General features: G+C 37.5%; 2 protein-coding genes and 1 pseudogene across 2 annotated transcripts; 1 reads left to right on the forward strand and 2 right to left on the reverse strand.

Moving 5' to 3' along the window:
* Positions 1-1,921: 1,921 nt before the first annotated feature.
* LOC113709097 (disease resistance protein RPM1-like) lies at positions 1,922-4,681 on the reverse strand. Its single transcript, XM_027231837.2, has one exon. The coding sequence runs from the start codon at positions 4,679-4,681 to the stop codon at positions 1,922-1,924; it is 2,760 nt and encodes a 919-aa protein (XP_027087638.2).
* A 2,899-nt stretch (positions 4,682-7,580) lies between these two features.
* On the reverse strand, positions 7,581-14,235 carry LOC113709096 (apyrase 1-like). The gene is made up of 8 exons (XM_027231836.1): positions 14,035-14,235; positions 11,101-11,193; positions 10,015-10,220; positions 9,848-9,898; positions 9,713-9,804; positions 8,073-8,095; positions 7,814-7,987; positions 7,581-7,751 (listed from the first exon to the last, which is right to left on the reverse strand). The coding sequence occupies exons 1-8, from the start codon at positions 14,233-14,235 to the stop codon at positions 7,581-7,583; spliced, it is 1,011 nt and encodes a 336-aa protein (XP_027087637.1).
* A 3,450-nt stretch (positions 14,236-17,685) lies between these two features.
* On the forward strand, positions 17,686-18,222 carry LOC113707667 (histone H2B-like; annotated as a pseudogene).
* Positions 18,223-25,271: the final 7,049 nt, after the last annotated feature.

Below are 25,271 nucleotides of genomic sequence, written 5' to 3' on the forward strand. Positions count from 1 at the left end.
ACATGAAGTGATAAATAATTAAGGATAGAGAGAGCTGTAGTATGTGTGAAACTTCCAAAATTACAGACTTGTCATGCTACTAAACTTCAAAAGAAAATAGACCCAATAGCGACGAAGTTTACAAAAGTGGATACCTATTATCAAACCAATCATTCTCGTATTTCCTAGATCGATGAAGTGGTCGTAATTTCTAACCTAGCAAAAATACGAAAGAAACTTGAAAGGGTAAATAGGTGTAAGACTTCAAAGGATAGCTACCTTGATAACCATCATCTACATTCCCCAGGGCCAAAATTCTATTATATAAGCTTGTCTTCTCCCAAGCATTCCCAGCAAAAGCCGCATACTTGATATCTGCAGTCATGGCTTCTCATCCACATAATGATTTGTTTCTTGGCCTTGCTCTCCTCATTGTTTTCACGACTGCTATTACCCCGTCCACCGTCGCACTTGACAAGATTGCATTACCCGTAGCTTCAGCTACGGTTTTTGGTTGCTTGTATTGCACTAATACGGGGAATCTTTTACCTATTGGCATTACTCCTCCAGAGTCCTCCTCTATCTGGAGCCAATGTCTCGATCACTCGCAATCTTGCTGGTACCAGTACCACTACCATTGCCAGCACTGTGGCAACTACAGCCACAAATGCCCATGGGTTCTTCAAACTCACCCTATAAGGAGCTCAACCGACAACGGCTCTGGTGTCACGGCCGCGACCACATTTCTTTCCACTTGCTCAGTCGCTGTCCGGCTTCCAATCGGACAATGCTCAGCTCTGCCACGGGGTGGGCTCCTCAGGGCACCCATTTCACCCGTTGCTATCTCCCCTTCAGCAGGTGCTATTGCTTAACACTAATGTAATTTGTTACAAAGCTTACAGACAAGGAAATCGAATTAACCAAGGGGAATGTAAGTAAGTTATTGTTGCACTAATAATATATTGTACTAAAATTATATTTCAGAGTAGGTATTTTTTACCACATAAATATATGTGGGAAGAGAGAATATAATCATGTATACAGACAAATATTTAACCAAATTTTATTTATTTATAACTCCACAAAAAATAATGAACAATTCGTGGGCTTTCTTTTTTAGCTCACGGAGTTTCACAGTTTCCTCCAAAAAAAAAAAAAAAAACTATTCAGCTTTTAACTTTCAAGAAACATAGCTCCACACGCCAAATTATATCAACCAGTGGATATACTAGAACTTCCTGGTTTGAATTAATTAAAAGGCAACTACCAAAATAAACAGGAACATGGGCTATGATCCCATGTACTCAGCAAAATAAACCCAATCACGCAACCACTAACAATAAATATGTAATTAATTTATTGACACTTAATTTGATAAATTAATTTAGATTGGTTTAAATATGTAATTTAATAATGTCTTACTTTAGATTAATCTTTTCATTCCATCGAAAATTCTCTTCTAGATGATATGCGATTGCATCTTAGTTAGAAAAACGATCGAGTTGAAACTAAGACTAAGAAAATAGTTAGAAAATATGAGCTTAGACTTTCTTCCCCCCCCCCTGGGGCCCTAATACATTAATAACTGATCTTATCTGAAGTTCATGAAGTAAAGCTAACTGAAATTTACACACGAACTTCTTTGAATGTCTATGTGAACTAACTGCGATCAAAAGCTAATTAGCTTTAGTTGCATTCTTCGTTCTTCACTTTCACAGAACTCTTTGAGAATGATATAATGGAGAAGGCTCGCATGACATGAACAAATTGTTGTAGGGAAGTGAAGGCTACAACTTATATAGTAGTACTAAAATTATTTCACAGAAGAAAATCCTGATCTTGTGACTATAGGAATTACATATAATTCATAAATTTACACAACCGAAATTTTTGCCTTACCAAAAAGGGGGAATGAATCTCTCATTTTGATCTTTTTTTTTAATCAATCAGAAAGATCTTTCACATCCCACCGTCCACCATTCTGAGCATCATAAGAACGTATTAATGGCACATGACGTACAAGATGATAAAGACTGCCACCATTTTTCTCGAGCATGGAGACAAAATTTTTCGGCATATCATACAAATGAATCTCCTTGAGTTGGCTGAGTTCATCTATACCTACTGGAATCTGCCTTAACCGACCGCATCGCCTTATGATCAGCTTTTGTAGACAAGGCAATGAATTGCGTTCCATTATGACCATTTTCAGCTGCCGAAGTAGCTCTAACTCCAGTATCTCGAGCTTCTGAAATTTGCCAGCATTGAAATCCAATTGCTCCCCATTGTAGGCGTCAAGCAGCTGGAGTTCTAGTAAATTAGGAAGATCTTGAAGGGTATTAATGGGATTGCTGAACTGCTGATCCAGCCGAGACCACTTCAAACGAAGCCTTACCAGATCATGAAGTTTGGAAATCCAGATAGGCATCCTCTCCAGTCTTCCATTCAAATACAAACGCTGGAGTCGAGGAGGATGTGAAATTTTTTGCATGTCTAAAACTTCCGCCTCATTTTCAGCTGCCACATTCAAAGAATGCAAATTTGGCAGCATTTGAATGGTCTCAGACAAGATCCTTCCATCTTCTTTGCGCAAACCCATGATTCCCAGCCTTCTTAGTTCTCTGAGGCCTCGCATTGCAACAATGATTTTGTGATTTTTATTGACTTGCACAAACAGTAGCTTGCGAAGATTGGCCGACCACGTGATCTCTCCTGCGACCTCAAATCCTTTAATTGTGTTAAATGCCACATAATCTTCATTGTCATATCTGTAAACAAGTAAGTAACGAAGCTTAGAAAGATGGCATATTTCTTTTGGCAGCGTTCTGACTAATGTTTGTTTGAGGTCCAAGGTTTCAAGGTGCTTAAGCTTTCCTATTGATTTCGGAATGCTTCTGATTCCTGTATTCCTCAAACACAAGTACCTCAACAACAATAGTTCTTCAATGTCTGCAGGAAACATGTCCAAGTTTGCACCCTCCAGATGCAATTCCCTCAACATCTTTAAGCTTGAATAGCCAATTGGAATGGAGTGCTGGCATGGTGCTGATCGGCCAAACTTTAACAAAGCGCGAGCACGAAGATTTGGGCACAGCTGGCCTAGATTACCTTTATGAATCGATATTCGCCTGACCCTCTCCTTACTGATGTCAAACGTACCTTGATCCGGATAAACTTCACAAAAGTTTTCATCTTGAAGCTGTGAGAGAACAATCTCATGAATAATATTTTGAACATGACAAGTTCTTGGTCTCCCATCGATGTCCATTTGCCACACCTGAACCAAGTTTCTTTGAATGAGCTCGTTCAGGTATTCTTCCCCCAAATCTTCGAGTTCTTTTCCATTGTTCCCTTCTGTGATGAAGTCTTCTGCTATCCATAACCGTATTAGCTCTGTGCGCTGGATGGGGTGATTAGGGGGAAAAGTATTCATCAACAGAAAACAGTTTTTAAGATGGTAAGGTAAGTCATCATAACTAAGAATCAACACTTTTGCAATATTTGCAAGCCGGCCATGGCTTGTCAGTTCTGATGCAAGACTATCACGCAATTTTTTCCATTCAGGTTCCCTTTCCCCCTTAGTTGACAAAAGGTGACCAATTTCAGTGATTGCCAATGGTAGCCCTTCACATTTTCCTAGAATTTCATTGGACAGTGTAGCTAAAGCTGGAGGGCATATACGAGATCCTGGAAAGGCGATTCTGTGAATGAGTTCCTTAGCCTTTTCTAGAGATAGATGCTGAATGGGATGGACATCAACGGATCCATCTTTCAGTGAATAGGCTATATCCCCTCTTCGCGTAGTGATGATTATTCTACTCCTATTCCTTCTTGGCAATGCTAACATAATAGATCTCCAAACATCATCAGCCCACAGATCATCGAGGACGATTACATACCTCTTATCCAGCAAATACTCCCTAATGAGGTTGATGTAGTGTTCCGAGCTTTGCTGCTGGGGAGCTGGGGCCGTTTCCGCCCTGGAGCTGCATCTGCATAGTTGATCTAACATGTTCCGCAAGATCTCCAATTTCTTCTTGGACTTTGAAACACTGATCCATGCGGAGCAACCGAAGTCTTGTTTTACTGCCTCGAATACTTGCTTGGCAAGAGTAGTCTTGCCAGATCCACCCATGCCCACAACAAACATGACCTTGTGCTCATCCACCATATCCAGTGCCCACGCCATCAGCATGTCCCTATCTTCCTCGAAGCCCACGACGTCAGCATCTGCAAGGAACAAAGGAGCAATCCTTGGATGAAGATGTGAGTAAACACGGTTTGTAGTTGGACTTGGTGTTAAGGCAGCATGGGACGAATTTGCTGGTAGTGGTAAGTATCTTTCTCTACCCTTGTTGATTTCCTCGAGAGTTGATTTGATATCATTTATCTGATCGGCAATTGACCGGTATGCCCGCCGCCTGGTCACCGAAAATGCCCTGCCATTTTCTGCCTTGTGATGGTCAAAAAGGTCAAGAATGTCGATGATGTCATAAGCTGCATCTTGAACCTTTCGAACCCAATTCAGAATTTGTTGATCTTGGACCGCTCTTTGATGAGCTTCACTCAGAAATGCTGTTATAGTGCCCAGTTCACTTCTCAAAGTCCTGATCCCGGTATCAACTTTCTTTGGCAACTGCAATTCTCCCGTTAGAAAAGCATCAAGCTTTGCGAGAGCAAATTGCACACAAGGGTCTGTCATGATTTTTCTTTTGCTAGATGAATATGAGTTGATATGAAAATTGCAAAGAATCTTTACTTCATTTATAGGGTTTTCAGCCCCGGCCGGCAACTGCAGCGTGTTACAATGTCCTTGACTTTAAAGTCAATTTTTTTTTTTTTATTTACTTGTGAAGTTTCTTTTAATACTACAGTAGTTTATTTTCCTCAAAGTCAAAGTCGTCTGCCTTCTAATTTTAATTTAGTTTTGCCATTTTATTGTTACTCTCTGCAATGTAGGTCAATCTCGGGTTTGTTGTTGCTTATTTTCTCCTCTACCAATGAGAAGGAAAAAATGTTCGCCGGGTCAAGAATGCAAAATTTTCCTGGTTCGAGAAGGAAGGCTTCCAATTAAGACGGTTTCTCATGACTGAGAACACGCGGAAATATCAAGAAAGAACCAACACACAAAATCGAGACACGCAAGTAAAGAAGATTCCGCGGTTTGAAGAACCCCCTCTTGGCCCCCAAATAAATTAGAAAAAAAGAAAGATTCCATGGTGTTATGAAGCATTACATGCTGATATTTAAGATTTTTTTTTTAGTTTTTGAGTTTTCTGATGCGTATTTTTTTTAATGCTATAGTCTGAGATTTTAGGTTTTTTTTTTTTTTGGAAAAATTATGAAATGATATAACAAAAATTCAAATGTGAGGGGACCATCAATAACAATGTATGCACTTACATGTACATGGTTATAGATTTGATGCGCTATGGGCATCAATTAGAAAAAGTATACCTTATCAAGAGTAAATTTTGTGTACTTTTTTGGATTTGTTTAAAGTGTCAAGTGTTAATGTTTGGAAAAAAACTAAAAAAAAATTATATTAGAAAAAATGTTTAAGCACAAGGAAGGGACAATCAACGTAAGTGTATGCACTCACACACACACACACACATATAATGGATTTGGTGCCCAATGAACACTCATTATAAAAACATTTACTATTTATTGTTTGGGGGCACTTTTGTTAGATCAAATTAAAACTGTTTGTTTGTTTGCCTTCAATGTCACTATGGTTGACTAAAATCCTCAGCTCAACTTTTGAAAAAATTGAATGCATAATTTGTAAATATGCCATCTTAAAGGGTAGTGATAGTGGTAGCCAGAAGAAGATGATGAAGGGGAAGAGAAAGATTTAAAGGGAAAAATGATTGAAAAAAAAACCAAGAAAGGTACAATTATCATTGGAAGAAGAACGATAAGGCTTCTAGGTAATTTCGCAAGGCTTACAATATTCTTTAAACTGAGTGAATATTAGTTGATTTTTTTTTTCCGGAAACGTTAGAAGATGAATATTAGTTGATTCCCCTTTCTCAAAATCTACTCAAAACTGAACCCTACTTATGAATTTGGCATGACATTGAAGGGGTACTTTGGTTCCTCAAGGTACCAAAAAAAAGGGGTAAATTGATAATAAATAAAATCAAAGCCGACAAAGTGAGACAAGAGTACAAAGTTAATTGCATGTAATTTACCCTTTTGTTAATTAAATGGGCCCGGTCAAATGTGGTTAGCACCAATCGCCAATTTGAGCGTACATCCTACGCGGCTCTCGATTGGATTTCATTGGAACAAGAATCTTTCACTAAATCTCTTTCAGATTGCGAACTAGTTATTAACGGGTAGGGGCCATACCAAATCTCCTACCACGTGAAGGTGGGTTTTCATTTTGTTTTTATTCTTGTTAAAAACTCATACAAGTTCTTAATCAAGAAGGACAAAGTCAACGAAAATATAGAATAAAAATGGTTAAATTATACTTTACCCTCGTGCGATTTAGTGGCTTCGCACATAACTCTCTTATAATTACAACATCTATAAATAACATTATCAAAATTTGGATTAAAGTGTCAAAATAAGGAAAATCACCTCTGTAATGAAATTAGATGAAATGTCAAGATTATCCTCATCTAGAAACTGTAATGATTGAAGTGGACAAAAATTTAATATAGCATACGATACACTTTAATCTCCTATGATTTAGCAGTTTTTATTATAGCCTTATATGGTTTCAAAATCTATCATAACTCCCTCGTGGTTTACAAATAAATTTCATATTTTAGTCGACTCTATAACAGAAGGTAAGTCTTGTCATTTTGATATTTTAGTCCAAATTATGAGGGGTCAAATATAGTTATTGAAATTATATGAGAGTATAGGTGGATAAGAGCTAAATCATTGGGGAGAAAAGTGTAATTTATCCTTAATGATAAAAAAAAAGAAGTAAATACAACCAACTGAAGACATTTGGAATAATATTGGTTAATTTTAAAGATAACTACTATTTAATAAATTTAATTAATGTTATCTAATACTACTTATTAGTTAGTTTAGTTCAAATATTTAAATTTCTATATTTTAAGTAGAAAATATTTTATTAAACTAACTTAAAAAATAATCATTGAATTGCATGTAATTGTAAAAATTTTAAATTGTTTTCTATGAAAAAATTTATAAGTATTTTATTCTAAATTTTGAATTATTTGTAATTGTCATGCATAATGTGGGACATAAAGCTAATTAATACTAACATCATTAGATGGAAATGGTGAAATTTAGGCTCTGTTTGGATTAGCTGTTTTTTGGGATATTTTTGAAATATTTTGCTGTAATAATGTATATGAAAAACTTTTACTGTAGATGTTTTTAGTGGTATTTTTGGGATATATTTTAGGATATTTTTAAATTCAATAGTAGAATGAGCCAGAAATGGCTATATATACTAATCAACGCGTTTGAAAAAGGGACAGCAAATTGGAAATAAGGGGCTATATAATTGTCATGATCAACCACAAGTGCACTCTTCAAATTTCAATGGACATAACTATAGGAACATAAACAACAAGTGTAAAATAACAACAAAATTAAACCCCATATGACTAGGCTGTCATTTGGCTTTCTGTGATTGATGAGGCAACATCAATGGCATAGCCCAGTGGCCATGTTGGTCCAGCCAACCAATCCTGGTATGTTATCTGATGCAGCAATTTAATCTCTTGCCAAGGATCTAGACCTGTGAATTGCAGCATCTTTCCTGAATCCTGATTAATCTGAAGGATAAACGTACGAACAAGAGATTGAGATGCTTAAATTACGTACCCAATCCATCTACCAGTATAGTATACAGGTACACTAGATCCATGCAAATATAAGGAAGGTTAGGATCCTCCAATCGGTATTTGGATTTTGCATCTCGCATTTTTGTCCTGCAAGCCCGATCAGCTTCGTTCGCATAATCTGTTGCACGAATTACAGCTGCGTCTGCATTGCGATCGATAAGACCAAGCTGTTGATAGAAATTACAGAGGTCAGCATTAATGCCGAGGGAAGAAAAGATGCATCAGTAATGATAATGCATGCCCAATGCATACCTGAACAGACTTGTAAAAGAATTCTGGTGATATGTACAGCTAATCTTGATCAGGCACCCCTCCATCTCTCTCTTTCTCTCCACATCTGCATTTCTGTATTTTATTGAGTCCCAGAGCCTGGCTGACTAATTCCTTGCATCTAGTTATGCTTGAACCGGATGGAGAAGCAGTTACACAATGATGGAGCCAAAGGGAGCGGGGGGCAGAGGGGGGCCATGGACCCCCCTAAGTTTTAAAAATTTTAATTCATAATATGTAAATATATATATAAGTCAAAGTTGACCCCCTAATTTTTTACAATTTTAGTTTATATTATGAGAGTATATAGATATATATATATATATATATGTGTGTGTGTGTGTATGAATTAGCCACCTTTTGATTTAATTTTTTCTTCAAAAAAAAGTTATTTATTTTTTATTGTACTAATTATTTAACATTCAAAAAATTAAACATATAATTTGATGATCCATAATAAATTGACCCAATTTGATGTATTATAATAAAAGATTCAATTCATAATTATCAATGGGCTAAAATAAAAATAATTACTTTATTGGTCCATATACAAATATACACCTTAGCCTAATTGATAAAAAATTTGAAATTAGTGATCTATTCTCTTATTGACTCATATACAAATATACAAATAATTACTTGAAGGCTTGATGAAGACAAGAAATTGAGTGATATATCCTGTTATTGGCAGATTGATTATATTTGTTCTCACTCTTTCTATATCAACTACAACTATAGAAAGTACATTTTCAATTGTGAATATAATCAAAACAAAACTCCAAAACAAGATAAAAGATAATTTCTTGAATGACTGTCTAACAATATACATAAAAAAAGGAAGTTGTTCGAAAATTTAGCAGCGATTCAATTAGAGATGAATTTAGTTCTATGAAAGAACGTAAAACTCCATTTACTCTTAATAAAAGAGGATGAAATTTCAAGGTATATTAACATAACGTTTATCTTTTTTTTAATTGAAAATAGTTATATTTATATTACATAGTTATATTTTTGTATTTGCACAGGTGACATATTGGAGCATCTTCTCATAATGTGCAACTTAAGTGGTTTGTGATGTTATAAGATATTTAATCAAATGTTATTTCTTATCTTAATTTTAGTTATGACTATGCTACATATTTATGAAATAGACATACCTTTATAATTAAAATTAAAATTTTATATTTTAAGATGTCATATATTTAAATAAACACAAATTAGTTTGAACATAACGTATTAAGATAATTTTGTTCGAAAAAATTTTGGCCCTCCCAAGAAAAAAATCCTGGCTCCGTCACTACAATTACATAATATTTTTCTCCTCCATATCTGTAAGTTCCTGGGCGAATTAAGAGCGAATGAGGTATGTTCAATGAGATTATGAGACAAAAACCCATTGGCTGACATGCTTTACACTTCAATTAGTGCAGACAAACAGATAAATATGAAACTAATGTTCCATATGTTCATTATAGTTTGCTAGTCAGCATGGGAGCTAATATGGTTTTCCTATTGACCTGATGATGCACAAAAAGGCATATCTACACAAAGAAAGGAGGAAACACAGAAAAATACCGTAGTGCTCACTACAAACTAGAATTCAGGGCTCAAGTATTCCTAACCATGAAAGCCTTCTAAAACACATGGATTGCTAGTGTTATTGAAGAGCTTGAGAATTTCGGCTCGAACCGAGAGTATGCCATACTTCTCACAACTGTCAATGTGTTGAAATATCACGAAAAGCATTCAATATTTACAACGGGAAGAAGAAAACAGGAAAAACATCATGAAACATAAGAGGGATACACCTGCAAAATAGGAGGTCAGTTTCACCAAAATAGACTCAGAGGAGAATGGGAGTTGAAACAATTATATGGTCGATGAGGGGAAGACATGTCGCAAAATGCAGATCATGTTTTATCACCTTTTGGTGTAGAGATGATATCTTCTTCCATTTAGATATTTCTCCAGCACATCTACATTGTCTCCCACTGATGTTCTTGGTGCATTTAAGGCATTTGTGTTTGACATAGCATAAACCATCTGGACAGCCTCTTCTCCAAGATCAATCACTCCAACTGAACTTGAACAGTCCTTGCCCAAATTTCCTAACAGATAATTTGTGGTAATCTGCACAAAAGAATAGGATATAATATGAAAACCGGAGGCTGGAGTAAGCCTCTGAATGTTGATTGATTAATCTATTGTGTTCTAATACGTATCCCTATCTACAAGGCATTACATATGATATATTAGAGATAGCTTCTAGGATCACCGACTGAACCTCCACAAGCCACAACTCCCAGAGGATGCACTTTAAAATCCCATAACCTCATATATCATTTGAATTTTAACTCGTGTAGAGAACTGGATGATGCAAAGTGTTTCCGTTATTGATCCGTTTTCCTTCATTTGTTTTATTCTATATATATTGATCATATGGCCATGTATGTTACAATGAATTTTTTGAAGTTATTCCTTCATGAATTTTTAATTTACTTGAAGAAAACCAATATTCGGCTAATGAAAGGGCAAGTGATCCCTCTTTAGGCAGATGTAGCACAGTGGTGTTTTCATGTTTTGCAGCTGCATATTTTTCACCAAAGCATTCCAAAAACCACAGGCTAACAATATCCGCTTAGTTGAATCTTCTCAGGTTGAATTGCCAAAAACAATTTTCTGGAATTAAGTCAAATTGTTGCCTCCCCACATTAAAAACTTGTCAGGGATTCCTCTAATAGGCAAATTTTGAGATTAATGAGCATATTGGTACTTCAACAACATCAAGGAGAACAAAGACATAAGCTCATTGCAGCACAGAAAAAATACAGTGGCTGCAAGAAAACTAAAGCAGAAGAATGATTTAGTAACAACTCAGATGAGATTCTAAAATGATAAAGCAGTCTTCCATATAGTTCACGGCTCAGGCAAAAACTATGTCAAATAAATGTAAACGATGAACATATAATTGATGCAAAAGTTCTGGATATATAGTCTTCAAACAACATACCCATTTGTAAACACTTTCTTGTGTTCTATCTACGATGGCAACATCATCAACTTCATAGTAAAAGCTACCTTCATTCTTGAGAAAACTTCTTATCTGCAGCAAGCAAAATGTTGGTGAAACAGCAGGCTAACATGTATGACAGGTCGTCAGCCTGTGCAATAATAATAATAAATATAGAACCTAGATACCACTAAAAGCAGTCAATAATCAATCCTAGGTACTGGAGCAGGGACTCTAGGTGTGCAATGAGTTACTTGATTCACCCTGTTCCCGAAGAGTTTGCTTAACCCGATATACCAGAATTAATTAATAGACAAAAATTACTAAATAGTAGACAGTGGCAAGTAGGGTCGTCTCCTCAGGGACTGGAGATATCTGTCTCTTTTTAAAGTCCAATTGATAAGGGGGGATTTCACCGGAATGAAACTAAAAATAATTAAACAATTTAATTAAAAATAAATAAATCACTAGCACAAGTAAAACAGGAATTAAATCAAGAATAAATAAATTCTAGCCAAGGATACAACTACTCAGGCACAGTCCAATCATCCGATCATTGATGCAAGAGAGGTTCACTTAATGTATTAATAGGCTAGTTATAGTCTGACGACCAATTTTCCTTAAATTATAGATGACCAAGGTACGACCATTAATCACCTCTAACCAGAAAAGTACTCCTAGGTACGACCGTAGGAATTAATTTTCCAATTGCATTAATAACTAGAAAAACCTAGCCCTAACCAATAACACGCTACGAGGGTTATTTAAATTAGATTGCACGTTCCCCTAATGTGTAAACACACCAGTTGCCACTAACATTAATCAATCAAACAATTACGGATTTAATTGACTAAATTGGCACGAGATTAATAAATCACATTGAACATCGGGCCCTTGACATCCAATTAATAAAATAATCCCATGAAAATTCAAGCAGATAACGTGCAAATATTAATAAATAGAGGAACACGTGAAAACTAATTAGATCTCACAGATTTTCGGGACTGCGCCGTCAAGTTGACCCTTGACTAGATGGAAGATTTAACCACGCCGCATAATTAAATCACCACACGAATTAATGGATTGCAAAGGCATAGCGTTTTCTATTAAGAAGCAAGGAATAAAAGGTGTTTTTCCCGTTGGAGAATTTTGTGGAACACCTGACGTGTGTCAGAGGCCAGTCAAAAGAAGGAAAAACTAAACTAAAGACTAGGCTAAGAAACTAAAACTAAAAGCTGGCCGTCCGTCTTCGTACGTTAGCTCCCTATTTAAAGCCAAAGGAAAGATATCCAGTGGTCCCCACCAATTGGCCACAAGCTGCCCCATTTCTTCTTAGTTTCCTTAGGCTTTGTACGTTGCTTTTCCTTTAAGAACCAAAGGACCAAAGCCCTTTTCCTTTCCTCCGTGGCCCCCACCGAAGTCAAAGGCCCAAGCCTTCAAGTTCTCTCTGCCAAAGTCTCCGGTTGTAATCCTCTTGGTCAACAAGAATAAAGGGATGGGAGTCCAGTTCTTTTCAGCACTGTGGCCCTGGCCTGTGACTCGCTTGAAGACTCAATTTTCTCCAGAAAATCCCTCATGTTTGGTAGTTTTCCGTTCTATCCCTGAAATAAAGGCCACAAACCAAATATAAGTAGATATCTGCAATTAACACAATATTTATCAGGGATGAAAGGGGAAATTAATAATAAAATTACTAACAAATTATACCCTATCAATTCCCCCCACACCTAAACCATGCTTGCCCTCAAGCATAAGAAAAGTGGACAGACCCCAAAAAGTTGACAGTGGTCATCACTCTAATCTACCACATTGCCAAGAGATTCAAGAGAAAATCATATATCGGGCACTAGTAGTTAAAATCCGAGAAACATCCCCCCAGTTAGCCTCTACCGCAAACTCCTTCAATTTCCAAATTAACTAGTCTAAGGAAAAGGAATGACACACAGCATTTATCAGCTAATGGTCCAAATATTCACACAAGTCCCCATATGGAGTCCATAAACCAGCAAGCTTCCCTATTATGTATTCTCTCTTTTTTTTCCTTTTTTTTGTCTTTTTTTTTTTAAAGCACCTAATAATATTTGACACACGAAGACTTAGTCTCTAGCCGCCGGAACCTTTTGACGCGAACTCCAACATTTTTAGATGAAGGAGCCCGGTTACTCAGCTCCTACCGCTATGCAACCACGTACTCATATTAAGTACCACCTTTTGACGCGAGAATCGACACTTTTAGGTGCAGATTCCCGGTTACTCGGTAGTAGCCAATAGAGGAGTACAGTCAAGCTTATTCACAGCTAATCAAAGCAGAAACGCAAAATAACAGCACTAACAACTAAACACAGGGGCAGCTCGCCTCATTATTGCCAAACATGGAGAACTGGAGTCAATATTGGATCAGTTCACATTAAAATGCCAACAGTCATTCCCAATGCCTAGAAAAGTTAACAAAGAACTCGAAAGAGTCAAACAGTTCAAAATTCACCAAGGAGATATTCAGGACCCAACCACACTAACCCGATACATTTTGTATTTTAAAAACTTGGCAAAAGTAGACTTGGAGTCAATAAGTCCACATCTCAATTTTAGCATTCACATGAAAGGTAAGCACCAAGAAGAAAGAACGGAAAATAAGCAACTAGAAATGAAACTACGAAAAACTACTAAAACTAAAAACTCACTTTTTTTTTGACTTTTTTTTTTCTTTTTTCTTTTTTGTAACATTAACCAACAAGATTGAAAGAGAATGAACGAAAGAAAATAAAGCGAAAAAAAGCTAAAAACTAAAACCCAAAACTAAAAACTTAAAAACACTAAAAACTACTAAAATGGAAAGCTGAAAACTGAAAACTACTAAAAACATGCACACTAGCATAACTTTAGATCCCCCCCACACCTATAGGACACATTGTCCTCAATATGACAAATAAGAACCAAAAGTGAAGCAAAAGTGAGAGGGGAATCAGCCAAACTTCCCTGAAATCGGGTCATAGCGGAGGGCGAGGTGGAAACGGAGGTGCATAGCCTGTATGCATCAGAAACTGCACCAAATTCTGTGCTATGCCGGCGACATTGGCGTCGACGTTGGTCATCCGGGCCTGCAAATCCTGAACCTGCTCCCGGAGTTGCTGTCATTCAGAAGTCCCACGGCGTGGAGGTGGTGCAGAAGATGACGGCCCAGCCGTGTCCTCGGCCGACTCATGAAAGGAAGAGGGTCCTGGTCGGGGCGTAGGGCGTGCACCCGGAGCTCGAGGTGGTCCCGGAGGGGTAAACTGGTAGGAACCATCGGGCAAGCGCTCGACGACTCCCATCCTTTCTAAGCAATCCGCATCCAAGAGCTCCATCTCGAATGCCAAATGTAAGTCATGGTCCTCCAGGTTAAGAACCCCTAGCTCGGTCGCCAAGTGAGTGATAAAGGACCCAAGGATCAGAGGCTTGTTCTTCTTGGTCAAAACCGTCTTGAACTGCGCCGCCAACCAACACCCCAAGTTGACCTTAATGTTATTCTTCATACTCCAGAGGAAGAAAAACTCGGGGCGGGAGAGTATACCGGAGCTGTCCTTGCGCCCTGAGTAGCTGTAGGCTAAGAATCGCTGCACATAGCGGGCACTAGTGTTCTTAAGAAAGGAACTCCTAGACCGGGAAGGATCGTAGCGCTGCCTATCGACGGACATGTCCTCCCATACATCATGGTAGCGGGAGAGGAATGGCTCTACGTAGTCACAGGCACTCTCACTATACTCACTCGTCTCAGCATACTCTCGAGTAATGAGCCCAAATGCCAAATTAAATTCAGTAATCGAAAAATTAAATTCCCGACCCATCAGACGGAAGCGAATGACATTAGGCGTCGCAGCGGTGAACCTCGAGGGCAACTCAAACTCGAAGGTAGCATAAAACTCCCGAGTTAGCTCGACAAATGCGGGGCAGAAGATGTTGAGATATGGGCGCCACCCGATGGCTGTAAACATCTGCTCTACCTCCTCTCGTATGCCTAGGCCCATCATGGCTAATTTGTCACTAGTCTTACAAGGTATGATACGCCGCTCACAGACTTTGGCATACCTCTGCTGATCCGCAGGTTTAGTGAAGGTCAGGTGCCCTCCAAAGCGAGCTGGGGTATCTACCTGAGCACCCCTACCGCTACCCAAACGGGTTCGGACATTAGAAGAGTACGGTAGGTTGGTAGGTGTATTCACAGGAATAGATGCCTGTGGAGGGGGCTGAGAACGAGAGGCTCTAGACCTAGAGGATGATTTTGGTCTCACCATGTCCCCCAACAGTAAGTTCAAGGCAACCGAAAATCTAACAGGTATAGAAAGCAGCAATAACAAAGCGAAAACCTCCCAGTAGTAACCCAGCCAATAGCAAACAAAAGGGTTCCAGCAAGTAATCAACAAGCAATTCAGAAATAACTCAACTAAAACCTCAAGAGAAACCCCAGCGAGTTATCCAGCAATTCAAGCAATATCCCCAAGCAACGTGATGTTCACAAAGTCATCTCCAAATCGAACAAATAATCAGAGCATTGCAACACATTTAAAATCTCAATAAACGGCTCCAGTTGGCCAAGAAAAATTGCTAACTTATATTCAGCAATAGGAGTGCAGCAAGGGGACAGTGACAACGCAATAAACACAGCTACTCAGACAGTCAAACCAATGTAGTATTGTAGCTCACCCAGATTTCCAACAAGTGGCTTTAGATGGCCAATTAAATGCACAATTGCACCCAACCCAAAAGAATTAGCAAGTCCAAGCAAAATAATCCAACCAGTACCACTGGTGGAAAATCACTAATTGAGAAAGTAAACTCTACTCGTCAACAATATCAACTATGGAACGACCCAGGCAGTACCAATGAGTATTAAGAAATTGGGCGGCAACGGCGAATTACCTCCACCGTAGATGGTAGCCAGACGAAATGAGACAGTGGTGGGTGCCAGGTGTGCCAGAATCGCGTGAGGAGTTTCGGCGGTGGCCGTGAGTGAGCAACGGCTGCTCGTTGGTGGCGGGTGAAGTGGGTGAAGCGGATGTGAGGCAGAGGTAGATCAGCAGCGGCGAGCGAAGACAGAGGTGCTGCTGGCGGCGCGAGGCAGGACGCCGACGGTGCGCGCGACAGTGGGGGCTTCAGCAGTCAATAAATATTGTGAGTAGAGGCTAACATGTAGAACCTGTAGAACCTGTAGAGGCTAACAGCAGGCTAACATGTAGAACCTGTAGCTAGAAAAATATTATGAGTAGAGGCAAAGTCTACCGCCTGCAAAATTTTATGATATGCATTTCCTTGTGCCCATGATGTTGCCTGCTAACATAAGCATCCAGTTAAAACAACTTAACAAGATCATGTTGAATTTGATTGACTCTCTAAATTTCATAAAATTGCTCACCCCAAATCTGACGACTGTACTATTGTGGTGATCTTTTGGAATCACACTCTTGGCTCTGTCTAGTAGGTGCAGAAAACAACCTGAGATCGCCTCAGGTCTGTTCTACTACAAGAAATTTGGTCATTAGTGACAATATTTCTCAGTGATGAAAAAAAATCGTCACAAAATGGGGTCCTTTAACCACAATATGGCAAGTTGTCACAATCGAGTCAAGGAAGCCAACACATCAGTGACGACCTTGCATTGTTGTCACAATTCGATTCCCGCCAGGAGTCATGAAGAGAGCGGGAACTGCAATAGTGACAACTTTCTAAAAGTCGTCAGTAATAATAGCACCTTTCTTTGACAACTTTGCTATTGTTGTCACTGATAACATTATATAGCTGTTAGTGACAACTAGTTTTATCACTGTTTGATTTTAAATATTTATTGTTTTTTGCAACTATTACTCTTAATTTTTTGTAATCATTATGTGTTCTCTAATGATTTTTAGTTGTTGTATACTTACGAGCCTCCTTATTAGTTTAATTTTCTTGTATATGTAATAACTTCATTAGAATAAAAAATAATTTAAAAATAAAAAATTCATTAGTGTAAATAAACTTGTGACTACTTAACTTAGAATGATTATTAGTTAATTTGATATGAATTTAAATAAGAGTTTTCAAATTGAATCGGTTATCGAAGCGGATAAATCATAAACTTCATAGTTAATTAACTAATACACTTTATGTATTAGTTGAATTGTGCATTTTTTTCTTATTTGAAGATAATGGATTAATAGTGAAGTTTTATAAATAGTAGTTATAATTGATATAAAGTTTTAGCACTTATAAGAACTAGTTAAATTTTATTAAAATGCTTTTCCATTTATATGAATTTAAAAAATTTTGCCACTCATACTAAAATTTTTAATCATACTAAAATTTTAAAATTGTGACACAAAAATAATGAATAAAAATGAAATCTATATTTCAAATACAATTATAAAAGACAAAATTGCACCAATTTTTCTTGTGTAAAAAGGGGGGGAATTATGATGTCCAAATCTAGTTAAAATTCAAGACAAAAACAAAGTGGCGCAATTTTAAAATTCAAGGCAAAAAAAGAGGCGCAAAATTGTCCAAGTCTCTTGTACTACGTAGATGCAAAATAATAACTTTTCTAAGTGTTGAACTCTCTCTCAAACATCTCCCCTCTCCAGTCTTTAAATCGAAGCCCGTTTTTTATCCTTCCCGTCAAAGTCTCTCTAATTTCAGCTTCAAAAGCAGCGATGGCACCAAAGGCGGAGAAGAAGCCGGCTGAGAAGAAGCTCGTGGCCGAGAAAGCCCCAGCAGCCGAGAAGGCTCCGGCAGAGAAGAAGCCAAAGGCCAGGAAGAAACTCCCGAAGGAAGGCGGAGCCACTGCCGGAGACAAAAAGAAGAAGAGAGTCAAGAGAGCAGCGAGACCTACAAGATCTACACCTTCAAGGTGCTGAAACAAGTCCATCCGGACATCGGGATCTCCAGCAATGCCATGGGTATCATGAACAGCTTCATCAACAATATTTTCGAGAAATTGGCTCAGGAGGCTTCCAGGCTCGCCAGGTACAATAAGAAGCCGACGATTACGTCGAGGGAGATTCAGACTACTGTGAGACTTGTACTTCCCGGTGAATTGGCCAAGCACGCCGTCTCCGAAGGCACCAAGGTTGTTACCAAATTCACTAGCTCTTGAGGAAATTGAAGAGAAAACGGTTGATTTCTAGGGTTAGTTCTTTCGGTTGATTTTTAGGGAAAATTTTTTACCTAGTTATCGTGAATCCCCTAGATTAATTGTATCCTCTACTTCTTGGCCCACTTGGGAAGGACTTGCTACTTCCCAAAGATTTTTGGTACAAAATCAGCTACAGCTGGACTTGATAGGGGGAGAATTGAATAATAATGACCAAATTAGATGAGGCAATTAGGCAAGCTTTAGATGAGGCATAATAGCATACTCATTTACCTCAAAATATTTATTGCTCTGGCTGAATGATTTTTCCTCCAGAACTGCGCACTTCAATTTTCTCCAAGGTTGCAACACGAAACATTCGTTCTGTTTCCAAGAGGGTAATCACTTCTATTTCTTCTTCCCGTCTCTTTTGTGCTTTGCCCGAAGTGATAACTATGGGACTATTTTTGGTTAATTGAAGGGAATTTTTTCTTTTCATTTTTGATTGTAGTTTGGATTTACTTTTCTTCTTTGTTTGGTACAATGAATCTGTTCTACTTCTAGCATCTTAGCTCAATCTGTTTTTATGTAACTACATATCATAGCATTCTTAATTATTGGTAAATACTAAAGTAATGTTCTTTAATTGTTTGTGTTAGTAAAATAGAGTTCTTTCCTGCGTTCATATATGGTTCCTTGGTGTTTCTGGTGAAGTAATGACTTGTGGGAAAAGTTCCCTTTTCTAATCTGGGTATAGATTGTATATTCCAGGTGTTATGTGTACATCAAGTTGTCTCATACAATAACACTAAATACTCAGATTTGGATTGGAAGGCATTTTTTGTAAGGTTGATTCAGGAAATGAAAACTTAATGCTTCTTTTTTCTTTGTGGAAATAATGTGTATGCTTCTTTTTTCTTTGTGGAAATAATTTGATGCATGGAGAATTACTTCAAGTTATGTTTATCGAACGCTTAGTCCTGACAATTGGCTTGTTCATTCTGAAGTTTTCTTCTTTCACTTCTAATATTCAGTGGCTCTTTGTTTACTTTTTCTTTACTATTGCATCACAGACTCACAGTTGTATGTCTTCCTATGTTATCTAGAATCTTTTAGAGATTTGCATCTGGCCCGCATTTTCCACTGTTGACGTTAAATGAAAGGAGAGTTTGCCATAGAAGATAAAGTAGTGAAGCTGTCGAGCTTGTGTAGTTTGCTCTGCTTCTGAGAAGTTTTGATGCCTATGTGCTCTGGACTAGTGATTGACGAGTTTCAGTCAGCTTTTTGTTGCACTGATTACAGTAGCCAGTTGAATGTCAAAAGGGAGATTTAAAAAAAAACTCAGATTTGGATACTTTTCTTAACATAACTAGTTGGACTAGTCTTTGTGTTTAAACCTGAATTATGTAATTGTCTTGCTATAAAAGTGTGTACTAAGCTTTCATGCTAGGATATAAGTTGAACTTAGTGATAAGTAGGGAATAAACACGGACATCATCTCAAAAGTTTGTAATATGATCTATGAACTCTGTTTGATTTGTGGGCTTTGGTTGCACGAGTTTTAGTTACACGGGCAATGTATTCATATGACTTTCCAGATTTTATTCTTATGAAATTTCAAAGTGGTTGTCACATGGGTGAAAACAAATTTTGCATAAAAGAATACCATAAATTGACTGGTCTGTATTCTTCTAATTAGATGTCATGGCTGATTACTGTGTAGGCGAATTGTCTATAGTTATAATATGTGGATATATTGTGGTGAAAGTTTGTATTATCTGAATGGATTATGACACTGTAAGTATTTATATGCAGTAGCATTTTTTTAATGGGTTGCAGTTCCATGGTTGATTTTGTGCATTAATTTAATTTAGTTGTATGGTTTGACAGCTTTAATTTCATAAGGATGATAAAATTCTTGCTTTTGTTTTACTCAAGTGTTTTAGCATGGTGTGCTGAATACGTTTTTCAATCAAAGCTAAATTAGAGGTTCAAAGCAGTTGATTATCATGCTCTTTTCATTTCTATTGCACTTGTTTCTGAGCTTTATAATGTTATGGAACTTATCTGCTATACTTGCTATGTTACTCATTTCATTATGATTACTATACCGGTACTTGGATATGATTGTAATCATTCATACATAAATTTTTTGTCTTTACATTTGATTGTTATTACTTGATAATACATTTTCATTTTAGTAGTACTTGTACTCCAAGCATGTGTGTCCAGTCTTTGAAATTAGTGAGTTTTTGAAGCCAATCTGAAGCTTTCTTGAGTTCTAAAGTTTCAAGTGCTTTATCTCTTACTTTGCTCTTGTTCAGTCACTGTCTAGACGATACATAAAAGAAATGATTCAGCTTATTTTCTAAGTTCTCTTTCTTGTCTCAAGTTTTTATTTTCACCTACTAATAATTGAAGTACTTCACTGCAGATATGTTGCTTATTTTAGATTTTTGGAAGATCAGCAGCCAGAGTTGCTAATTGACTCAAGAACTGTAGAGAAAATCCTATATCAAGAAATTTTTCGACGACACATTAAAGTCATCACTGATAAGTTTTATTGACAACTTGACTAAAGTTGATGCTCGTAATGCATGGCAATAAAACTTAATAAGGTAGATTTGTACTCCAGAGTTGCCAATTGATGCTCGTAATGCATGGCAAAACCTTTTTCTGATCATACTTTTAATAAGGTAGATTTGTAATAGTACAAATCAAGTGCAGTATGAATCATGGACATAATTTTCTGCCCAATTGACTTAATGAGGGCATTTATATAGATGGTTTAATTTTGGGTAGTAAGCTAATTTAAAATAACCTTTTACGGGTTGAAGAATGAACTTAATCAAGTTATTGTAGCACAGCAATTTGCAGCGAATCATTGTTTTATGTTATCCATGGCTAATTTTTATAAGTAACAATCCTTTGTCTTCAGTAGAACATATAGAATATAAATAAGTTATTGACATTACTAATACTTTAATAGCTAACTTTTGAGTTCATTTGGGATATTGTTCTTGTTATGACAATTCTTCACCTTCTTTATTCTTTTCCTTAATAATTTCCTACTCATTATTTGAGTTTGTGATAAGTAAATCTAAGATTTTTTTCCTTTTCAAAATGCTTGTTACTTACTATTGTTATACTACTTTATGCAGACAAATGCTACTATGTCAGATTTTGTGCAAAATTCACAGCTACTAAGTGGACTCAAGAAGGATGAAGATAAAGCTTCTTTTTTGGCTCGTGAAGTGTTTTGGAAGTTTTTATGACTTTTGAGGCTCGGATGCTTTTTGTAAACTTGATTGACTTTCATGAACAATTTGGGTTACACAGTACCACTTCTATTGTAGTATTTGTAGGATGACATTGAACTTAAACATTATATTTTGGTCCTTTGTAGCATAATGGATGCTTTTAGCTATTAATTAGCAGGCCTTTTATGGTTCTTTTGATTTGATGAATTGTTGGATTCCTTTTTAGTATAATGGATGCTTTTAGATATTAATTAGCAGGCCTTATATGGTTCTAATTTGATGTATTGTTGGATTGGTTGCTTTTAGGACAATCGTTTGTATCAGGTTTCATAGTGACAATATATTGTTACTAATCAGATTTCTCCACTAACAACAAAAAGTTGTCACTAAATAGGATGTATAACAAAAAGGTATATAGTGATGATAAATGTTGTCAGTAAAGAGCCATTTTTAGTGACGACTCTAAAGAGTTGTGAGTAACCAATCAATACCAACGGCAACTATGAAAAGGATTTTACTGACGACACTACTACGAGCATCATTGATAAGGTGAAATGTCGTCACTATTTATGTATTTATTATTGACAAAAAATATTGTCACTAATGAATAACATTTACTGACGACATTTAATGTTATGACTGTGTACCTTTACCGACAGAGATTCACTGACGACTTTGTGACAACTAAAATGTTGTCAGTAAAACACGTTAGTGACGACTTTTACATTTTCTGTGATAATAATCAGTTGTCACTGATGACCAAATTTCTTGTAGTGTTCTCAGATGCTTTCAGACCTGGCATTATCTGCAGTCCCAAAAACAAAGAAGAGTAAAAATAGTCAAATTCTGCAAAATTGAAACTTGAGAAACGATTCGAAGGCCAAATAAAAGGAAGGGGTTCTCCCTGACAGGTTTGCCTCGATGTTGACAGTATGATTGGATGAATATGAAATGGATTACCTGTATAAAATTCTCGAAGTTGTTGCCTATAGGAAGGAGATTCATGCATCGATCAAAGCAGAAGACATGGACTCTGGTCCAACGTTTGCCTGCATCAAATATTATGGTGTACTTCCTAGGCTCTTGACTCTGCACCACATTGTCAAGCGAATTGCTGCCGGATAATTGGAACTTTTTGGCTTCAGAAAATGAATCAGCAAGTCGAAGGCAAATTGTGCTGGAGGTTATCAAGAGAGGGACCAAAATTCCTCGAAATCTTGATTTGGCAGGGTGAAATATCTGACGATGCCTAGTATTAATCAACATTTCTGACGCTGATCAACACAAGATGCATTCGAGACTAGCGTTGTAAATCTGGTTAAAGTTCTTTAAATGTGTTCAATATTCTTATGAATCAAAAAAGGCAGAAAGAAGAAGCAAGTTTTACAGATTTTCCGCTAGATAACGAGAGCAGGCAATCAAACTCCCGCTTCTAAGGACACTACTGTATACTGAACTTTCAATACCGATTTTCTATACTTTCTACAATCTCAGGTTGACGAGTTCTAAATCCAGGGTATACCAAGAAACTCTTGTTGATGTTTTATTTTCACATTTTCACATTACTGCTATTGAGATTCGACGTTCACAAGGCGCTTAACTTGTACTTAACCCAAATTCTTATCGGCATATCATCTATCTTTTTTTTTTTTTCTCGAAACGATAATTGGTTGTATTACTTGACAAAAGATTTACAAGTACGAGCAAAGGCTCGAATGAACTTTACAAGCGGCTTTACTTGCCACTAAGGAAACCAATGTTCCTCATCTAGAATAATGCCCAAGGCATATTTACTAAGCTTAGTGCTTAGTTGATTGTTATCATTATGAACTAGGCAAAAGGAGCACTTATGAAACAAATCTCTGAGTTGTAAAATATCGTCCACAACAGTAGCCAATCTGATATCGCTTACACCTGCTGTTCGAACCTGATTGAGGAGCTGTCGGTTTGGCACTTGAAATTGCACATCCCTGAATTGCAAAGTCGCAGCTTTACACATTGCTAGCTTCAGTGCAGTTGCTTCGTCTAGCAGTCCTGAACCTGAACTGCTTTCTCGTAGTGTCCACCCTCTTTTTGCACCTTGATTTCCTTCCTGCAAAGTAATCCCAATACCGAAGCAAGACTTTGTCATATCTCTAGTTATTCCTATCCTCAATATCAAGCACCCATGTTCAGGATTTCGCTGCTGATTCTGTTGATGTAGAGCTTCTGTTTCATCTATGCTCATACTAGTTCCATTCCTATCTATTTCCCCAAGTTCTAACCATTCCTGGTGCGCCTTCTGGATTGTCTTCCATGGATGACTTTCCTTACCATTGAACTCCTCCTCATTTCTATCTTTCCATATCTGCCAGAGAATATGGACTGATAGAGCAATATGTTGCCATCCTTCAGCTCTGGTTCTTGCATCTAAAATTTCGATCCACCATCTTCTGAAACAGCCTTGGTGTTCCATCATACCTTCCCATTGAATGGGGGCCAGCTTCCATGTCTGTTTAACTTTGCTGCAATTCAAAAGGGTATGTTCAATAGTTTCCCTGTCTTCTCCACACCTGTTGCAGATGGGATCACCTACTTTAATTCTACGAAATATGATGTCTCGCACAGGCAATGCATTGCTGAGGCATTTCCATAAGAAAACCTTCTGTTTCTGCTTCACCTTCAGTTTCCATAACCTTTGGGATTGATTTTCCAGACTTGTAGAACCCTCCAGCTGATTCCTTTGCTGCCAGATATCTTTGTTCATAACCAGTAGCTTGTACCCTGAGCTGACTGAATAATGGCCACCAGCCCCTCTTATCCAAAAGTTTGCATCCTCCTTTCCTGCTAAACTAACAGGGATTGTCAAGATAGTTTCTGCATCTTTTTTATTAAAGTGTTTGAAGACAAGATTTCTGTTCCAGTTTTTCTGGCAAATTAGCTCATGTACTTGCTGAAGTGCATTATCAGAATTTCTCGGGGTTGTCACTCTTCCATCAAGTGTATCCGGAATCCACCTATCTTCCCAGATATTAGTTTTCCTCCCATTTCCTATCTTGCGTCTGGTTCCTTGTTCCACCAACTCCCGAGCCCCCATAAGACTCCTCCAAATCCAAGAAGCATTGTTGGGAACTTTGCACTTGAATATAGATGATCGTGGAAAATATTTTGCCTTCATGACTTGACTAACCAGCAAATTAGGTTGTGTTAGCATTCTCCACACCTGCTTGCCAAGGAGAGCTGTATTGTAAGCCATCAGATCTTTGAAGCCTAAACCTCCCATGTGCTTGTTTCGAGTAAGCTTTTTCCATGCACACCAATGTATTTTATTCTTACCATTTGCCTCCCCCCACCAGTAATTTGCCATTAAGGAACTAATTTCCTTACACAATTTGGATGGCAGCTGGAAACAGGACATGGTGTACGTTGGCATAGCTAAAGCCACAGATTTAAGCATTGTTTCCTTACCAGCTGCACTTAATAACCTGTTTTTCCACTTTAGCATTCGCTGGTGTATGGAAGTCTTAATAAATCCAAAAAGCTGTTGTTTTGATCCTGAAACTACCATTGGTAGTCCAAGATACTTGCCCTGACTAACTCTTTGCATATTCCCCATGGTTTGACAGATCTCGTCCATCAATTGTGGCCTGACATTCTTACTGAAGAGTATAGAAGACTTTTCCAAATTTATCTCCTGACCTGACCCCCTGCCATACACTTTCAACACCCTCCTTAACTCATTTGCCTGCTCCAGATTAGCTTTGCAAAAGATCACAGAGTCATCCGCAAAGAGAAGGTGTGTTATACTAGGTCCCTGTCTACTAATTTTCATCCCTGCGAGCTTCTTAGAA

Source organism: Coffea arabica, chromosome 9c (genome assembly GCF_036785885.1).
Source record: "Coffea arabica cultivar ET-39 chromosome 9c, Coffea Arabica ET-39 HiFi, whole genome shotgun sequence".
NCBI lineage: Eukaryota > Viridiplantae > Streptophyta > Magnoliopsida > Gentianales > Rubiaceae > Coffea > Coffea arabica.